Genomic DNA, 7,457 nt, shown 5'->3' with positions numbered 1-7,457 from the left:
AACATGGGTTTTGTCCCATTAATGCCTGCGATGCAGTGAGGAAAACTACATGACAAACATAATGTTTTATGTAACTGGCCCCTCTAACAGTACAACTGGCCCCAGATTGCCTCCCCCCCCGCCCCCCCAGGTTGAAATGGTCCACTGCATGATGCAACAATAACAGTTCAGGAGAGGGTGCGATTGGCTGCCGGAGAGCTGGGTACTCTGGAAGGGCTGTGATTGGCTGCCGGAGAGCTGGGGACTCTGGAAGGGCTGTGATTGGCTGCCGGAGAGCTGGGGACTCTGGAAGGGCTGTGATTGGCTGCCGGAGAGCTGGGGACTCTGGAAGGGCTGTGATTGGCTGAGAGAGGCAGGACAGGGAGATTGACAGGCAGGGATTTGGTTTGGTGAGTGGCGTCTGAACAGCTAAAGCAGCAGTGATTTCCTTGTGGGAAGCAGAGGGTGTGTGCTTCCCGTCCAAACAGCGACCCTGCTCTCTCCCAGGGCTAGCTGAGGCGTGTGTGTGTGTGTGTGTCTGTCCTTCACACTCTAGACACCAGGCCTTGTGGAAACGCCGTTTCATCTTATTTATACAAAGGTGTGCTTCATTTAACTTTCCTATAAACCGTCGCACCAAAAGAGACGACCCTAAATCTTTCCACCGGTCCCAAGCCTCTGTCTTGGCATGATGAATCGCTGCAGGCAGTTGGGGCAGAGGGAACAGTTCACAGGCCCAGGGTGTGTCTGCAGGCTGCAGGCCCAGGGTGTGTCTGCAGGCTGCAGGCCCAGGGTGTCTCTGCAGGCTGCAGGCCCAGGGTGTGTCTGCAGGCTGCAGGCCCAGGGTGTCTCTGCAGGCTGCAGGCCCAGGGTGTGTCTGCAGGCTGCAGGCCCAGGGTGTGTCTGCAGGCTGCAGGCCCAGGGTGTCTCTGCAGGCCCAGGGAAGGACAGCTTTAACCCGGCCCTCGATTCTTAGTTGTGGCTCTCAGCTCCTTCACAACACTATTGTTTCCCTGCTGCGGATGGACGCTGCATATTCATGAGGCGGGGACAAAACGGGGGCCGGCGGGGGGGCGAGGGGTACACTCTGCACGGCGGGGGGGAGGGGGGAGAGACGGAGTGTGGCGGCGCTCTCTAAACATTAGCCTTCAACCTGTCTGTCAAGCACAGGGCTGTGGAGCTCAGGCACAGCAGGGAGACACACACACATTCTGCCTCTTTTTCTCTCTCTCTCTCTCCCTATCCCTCTCTCTCTCTCTCTTCCTCTCTCTCTCTCTCTCTCTCTCTCTCTCTCTCTCTTCCTCTCTCTCGCTCTCTCCCTCTCTCTTCCTCTCTCTCACTCACTCTCTCTCTCTCTCTATCCCTCTCTTCCTCTCTCTCTCTCTCAGTCTCTTTCTCTCCCTCTCTCAGTCTCTCTCCCTCTCTCTCTCTGTCTCTTTTTCTCTCTGTCAATCTCTTTCAGTCTCTCTCCCTTTCTCTCTCTCTCTCTCTCTCTCTCTCTCTCTCTCTCTCTCTCTCTCTCTCTCTCTCTCTCTCATGGACCACATAAACACACATCCAAACACCTAATTGCAATCCCAACCCGACTCAGTTCTATATTTAATTCACAATCACAGCCCTAAACTGGAGCCACTTGTCTCGTCCAGCACGCTGTGGTCGATCCACTCTGTGCCTCAGTCACAAGCTCTGTTCATTAGAGGTAATCATTTACAGATGTCCCCGTGGGCTGCTGGGGCCTGGAGGGCAAAGGTCAGCCTGCTGCCTCCTCCTGGTCAATCAAAACCCACTCAACGGCACAGTCCGCACCCCACCTCCACCACACACGCAGACACACGCTAGCCTTTGCACCATCCACTCCATGAATCTGTAAGACCGAAAAACAACATCTTCCTTCTTTCTCTTCACGTGTGTGTGTCTGTGCGTGTGTGATGGAGCCTTCGTTTTTCAATTATCTCCGGGGGCAAAGGGGCCTCGGTTTCAATTTCACTGCCGAGAGGAGGGGAGGTGAAGTAACCTTATCGCCGTCTGATAAACACGGCTGTTCCCTCGGAAACCTCGTCTCTGGCCTCCGTAACACGGCTTTAACACGGCTGTAATCTGTGTCGCGTTGTCTCAGCTGTCGTCCCGGCGTCTTGGGCAGTCGGGAGCGCTTCACCTGGGCCGGCGTCGACGCCACGCTCGCGTCAGACGCGTGTGGCTGTGTGGCAGGGAACACCCAGGCTCCAGGAAACACCCGTCAGAGGAAAACACAAATTGCATGGGTGTTTTCGTGTGTCAGTGTCAAACGAACATTTGCAGTGGTGTGTATGAGGGCTGAGGTTGGTTTCGGGGCAGTTCTATGGGCGTAAGTGAAGCCTTCTGCGATACAGCTTGTAAAAAGGGCTACGCAAACAAAACTCAATTTCGATTTGTGTATAAAGTGGTAATGAAGTACGTTGTGTCATGGTGACAGTCTGTCTGCAGGGATGGAGACGGCTTTGGGTCTTGTGTGAAGGTTCTTGAAGACCACCAGCGCTGGGGCGGTTGTGGAGACGTATTGAGAGACTCAGAGCCCAAGAGACACGAGGGCAATGAAGAAAGAACAATGGACATCGATGCCGTATCAATATCCCTCCCTTTTTCCAGCGTCACAAGCACTTAAGTGTGAAAGATATGCAGCGGATGGATCGATAGGTGATCCCCCCAAGAGGCCAGTGCTGTGTCTGAAGCGTTCTGTTCAAGTAGCTCCATCATGCTAAGACTGGGCTCTAAGCGTGAGCGCTTCGTTTGGCTCCTGTTGCACACACACACCCATGTGGAGGCAGGCCGAACAGAGCTTGTCGCTCCAGCCTTCCTGCGGCTGTTACGTGACCAACGTTTGAGAAAGGAGACGTCAGATGACGTTATTGTTCAGGGCTCCCATGTGACATGGTGGCTGTTATGACGACTGAAGCAGACCTACAGAAACTCGGACCGTTTGGAAACATTGAGTACGTGAAATCATGAGTGTTGCATGGTGTCATTTTTACTTTACCCTATATGGTCCAGAAAGCACGGACCTGAGCTCTTTCAAAACATACACACACACACACACACACACACACACACACACACACACACACACACACACACACATACACACACACACACAGCACGCATACAGCCACATACACCTGTTGTACATTGCTATAAAAGTCAAAGTTTTATCATAGTATTTTGTACCAAACTCACACACAATTCCAATGATCGTGGTTTTAAAATGGGTTTAAAAATTCCATTACAGCGTGTTTGTTGAGAACAGACACTGCAAAAAGTTAATGCAACCAAACTTAGTTACACAACTTTCATTCCGTAGAAGGGAGTGATTTTTTTGCAGCCCAAAGGCAAATTTTAATCTCTCATCTTTTTAAATCATGTGCACTCCAGTGAAATGTAACCCTCGTGTGTTCCATAAAATTATGTCTAAAACAGTCTAGTGAGACACAATCACACGCATTCAGTTTTAAGAAACCTTGATGTCTAAGTAGGACTACCGAAACGAATACTGTTCAACCACATGCCACGGTTATCTGTAGGTTAGAAGCTTTACCCGGGTGCCTTTCTCAGAATTGACGGGGCTGTTGGGGCACCGAACAGTGTATTGACCAGCATGCTGAAGGGGTGGCCAGTGTTTCAGCGCGGAAAGGAGATAATGGGAGGAAGATGAGAAGGAAAACAATAGCTAAACGCATTCTCGACCTCGAATATGAAGAAGAGGAGGTGGAAGACGCAAAATATGAAGACTTTGACATAACGACATCTCACAGTCAGCCGCTATGCGTACGTGAACGTTTTACGCTTGTTTGTAGTCGGGTTGTTACAGCTGCCCATTCGGCAAGGGCGACTGTTTTGTCGCTCACGATTTATGTCGCTAATTATCCTGTCTGTCTTTACAGCACAGGCTACCGAAGAGGAGAAAGCACACACACCCGTTAAAAGCGAACGGAGAGGAGAGTGCACCGTGCAACACCGTTCTGCAAAAGTTGAACGCAAGGGTTTGGCTCCACTATTATGAAATATATTTTAGTAGGCTAACAAAGTTTAGTCTTTTGTCTGTGTCGGGTGATGGGTACGTCTGTGATTGTGGCAGACCGGGCGCAATAGCTCAAGATCATAAATTCTGCTTGTAAGTTAGTGATGTTAAACACACCTCCTCAATACTTGGTTCTCGACTTGTTTGCCAGACGGCTGGGGCGATTGCCTCGAAATCATTCACCTTACAGGCGATTTGTCACAATGGCGCAGCTGAAAGGCATGCGGAGGGCAGCCATTGATATGAAAGTGATGGAGAGAGGGAGATGAGTCATTTGGCAACAATAGATTAACAAGGACATTTATTTCAATATAATTATACACGGAAAAAAAATGCGTTGCGGAGCGACTATAAACATGTTGCACGTCCGAGAAAAGCTGCTGATTGGTATATTAAGGGTAAGCTACAATGCCAAGAGAAGAAGCTAATCTCACAGTTTCCATTGGCAGGACTCAAGTCTACAACCAAGTCATTTTCAGTGACGCTGTCCATGTTCGTGTGTTTTCAGCCACACACACTACACGCTAATAGGATAGTCATGGTCTGTGTTCAGTGGTTTGTGTTACTCTGGCAGTGTAAGGCAGCTGGTGACGACTTGTGTTTCCCTACAGGCACCAGAGCCAGACAGCCCTGCCGGGGAACACATCGACCATGGCGACTTAATAACAGAGGTACACAGGTGGATAGTGTGTGTGTGTGTGTGTGTGCGCGTGTGTGACCAACATCTAAAGTATAAGCACCCTCAGGCTCTACGTGGCTGTACCTGTGTGTGTGACCTGGGTCTGTATGGGTCTTTATCCGTGTTTATATTCCAGGGGTTCGGAGGTCTCCATTCTCGTTCCAGAGCCGAGCTGGTCGCCATGGTGCTGAGCATGCAGAGAGAGATGGACAGTCTGAGGGAGCAGGTCCGGTGTCTCACAGGTGAGCGCGCGCTGAAGTCCTGTGGTCCTACACGATGACGTCACTGAGTTTCAAACGCTGGGTGCTCATGCACCCTATACTTCGTTTCCTGTTTGACACTGTGTGTCCTTCCTTCTTTCCTTCCCTACTTCCTTCCTTCTTTCCTTCCCTACTTCCTTCCTTCCCTAAACTTCCAGCCGTCTTCTCTTCCTCGTTGAAAACATGGCTGCCCTGACATATAAAAAATCAAGTCAGGCGGCTGAGCGGTTAGGGAATCGGTCTAGTAATCTGAAGGTTGCCAGTTCGATTCCCGGCCGTGCCAGATGATGTTGTGTCCTTGGGCAAGGCACTTCACCCTACTTGCCTCGGGGGGAATGTCCCTGTACTTACTGTAAGTCGCTCTGGATAAGAGCGTCTGCTAAATGACTAAATGTAATGTAATGTAAGTAAAAAGCCATTTGACCAGTGAATAAAAATGTGCCGATTGACTAGCCAATTAGTTACTAGATCATTTTCCCACCTCACTAGACTCTTGGACTCTGTTGCACCTTGAACTGTAAACACAGATACGTTCACTGGAAAACCTTGTCTTCCCCCAGCTTGTGGTAAACTGGCCCGGAACCTGGAAGCCTTGATTGAGAGGACAGAGTCCTGGTCTGCCGGGGACAGAAGAACTTCATCTCCCAGCATGCCTGAGGTGCTGGTGCGGAGCGCCATGACCCCCGCGATGCTGCCGCCTCCGGGGGGGGTCCTGAACGGCCGCTGGGCCAAGCTGGAGGCCCCCCTGAACGGACACCACCCCCAGGAGCGAGGGGCCGAGGTCACCGGACCCCCCCTTTACCAAGAGGTGGATAACCTTAAACCTGTCAGCTGTTTCAGTTGATTTCAGTTTACTCCTGTCTGATTCTCCTGTCTGTGTCTCCTGGTTCTCTTGTCTGGTTCTCCTGTCTGTGTCTCCTGGTTCTCTTGACTGGTTCTCCTGTCTTGTTCTCCTGTCTGGTTCTCCTGTCTGTGTCTCCTGTCTGTGTCTCCTGGTTCTCTTGTCTGGTTCTCCTGTCTGGTTCTCCTATCTGGTTCTCCTGTCTGTGTCTCCTGTCTGTGTCTCCTGGTTCTCTTGTCTGGTTCTCCTGTCTGGTTCTCCTGTCTGTGTCTCCTGGTTCTCTTGTCTGGTTCTCCTGTCTGGTTCTCCTGTCTGTGTCTCCTGGTTCTCTTGTCTGGTTCTCCTGTCTGGTTCTCCTGTCTGTGTCTCCTGTCTGTGTCTCCTGGTTCTCTTGTCCGGTTCTCCTGTCTGACCTGGTTCTCCGGTGTGTCCTGGTTCTCCAGTTCATCACAGCAGAGCTTCTGGAACGCTGCAACACGGGCACCACGGCCCAGAAGCTGACCAACGACCTCCTGAGGGGCCTGTACGAGAGGGACTGCCTGGCCTCGCACTCCATCTCTGGCATCGTCAACAACAAGAGGGGCCTGCCCAAACCAGCGCTGCCTGCAGACCAGATCCAGGCCATCCTCAGTAAGACCTGCTTGTTACCATAACGATGTAACAACTGATACTGGTGATTCTTAATGAGATCTGCTTGTTACCATAACGATGTAACAACTGATACTGGTTATTGTCAGTGAGATCTGCTTGTTACCATAACGATGTAGTAACTGATACTGGTTATTCTCAGTGAGATCTGCTTGTTACCATAACGATGTAGTAACTGATACTGGTTATTCTCAGTGAGATCTGCTTGTTACCATAACGATGTAGTAACTGATACTGGTTATTGTCAGTGAGATCTGCTTGTTACCATAACGATGTAGTAACTGATACTGGTTACTCTCAGCGAGATCTGCTTGTTACCATAACGATGTAGTAACTGATACTGGTTACTCTCAGCGAGATCTGCTTGTTACCATAACGATGTAGTAACTGATACTGGTTACTCTCAGCGAGACCTGCTTATTATCATGCATGATACCATAACAGCGTAGTAACTGTTGCCCATGTTGATGAGTAAGGACACCTGTATCTCCTCCCTCCATAGGGGCAGTGCAGCACTACTTCCCAGGGAAGACCGACTCGGAGATCAAGGGCTACATCCGCCAGAAGCTCCAGAACGAGGCCAAGCGTCTCCGCAAGAAGCCCCACCTGGCGGTGAAGGCCGAGCCCGGGGAGGAGGAGGGCCCGGGCGCCTACACTGTAGACACTCAGGCCTGGTCTCGGTCCGCCCGACTTCCCCCGTCACCTTCCATCCAGGGAGCCTGGGCCCCAGTCGCCGCCCCCGTCCAGGGAGCCTGGGCCCCAGTCGCCGCCCGTGTTTCCGGGATGCCAGACGCTTCAGGAAGGGCGTGCGGGGGGGGGGGCGGGGGGTTTCGGATCTCGGATCACCTAAGTTCATGTGACATGTTGAAATGCTTTCAAACACTTTAGGTGTGGTCGGCTTAGCTGAGTTGATGAGGTTTTTCTTAGTTTGTGTGGATCTGATTGATTGTAACTGTGGCTCGAGCAGGGTGCGCTCAGAGCATTTGAAAGTATTTGAAT

The 7,457-nt window shown here is 51.2% G+C and overlaps 1 protein-coding gene across 1 annotated transcript; it reads left to right on the top strand.

The window, feature by feature from the left end:
* Positions 1-3,442: 3,442 nt before the first annotated feature.
* On the top strand, positions 3,443-7,220 carry LOC134016339 (uncharacterized; the record flags this gene model as incomplete). Its single annotated transcript, XM_062455711.1, has 7 exons — positions 3,443-3,777; positions 3,894-3,992; positions 4,642-4,701; positions 4,846-4,951; positions 5,530-5,777; positions 6,254-6,440; positions 6,961-7,220. Coding segments are annotated over exons 1-7 (1,077 nt in total), but the record flags the coding sequence as incomplete, so codon positions are not given.
* Positions 7,221-7,457: the final 237 nt, after the last annotated feature.

The sequence above is a fragment of the Osmerus eperlanus genome, unplaced genomic scaffold, assembly GCF_963692335.1.
Source record: "Osmerus eperlanus unplaced genomic scaffold, fOsmEpe2.1 SCAFFOLD_785, whole genome shotgun sequence".
Classification (NCBI taxonomy): domain Eukaryota; kingdom Metazoa; phylum Chordata; class Actinopteri; order Osmeriformes; family Osmeridae; genus Osmerus; species Osmerus eperlanus.
This window is presented reverse-complemented; position numbering and strand designations above follow the sequence as displayed.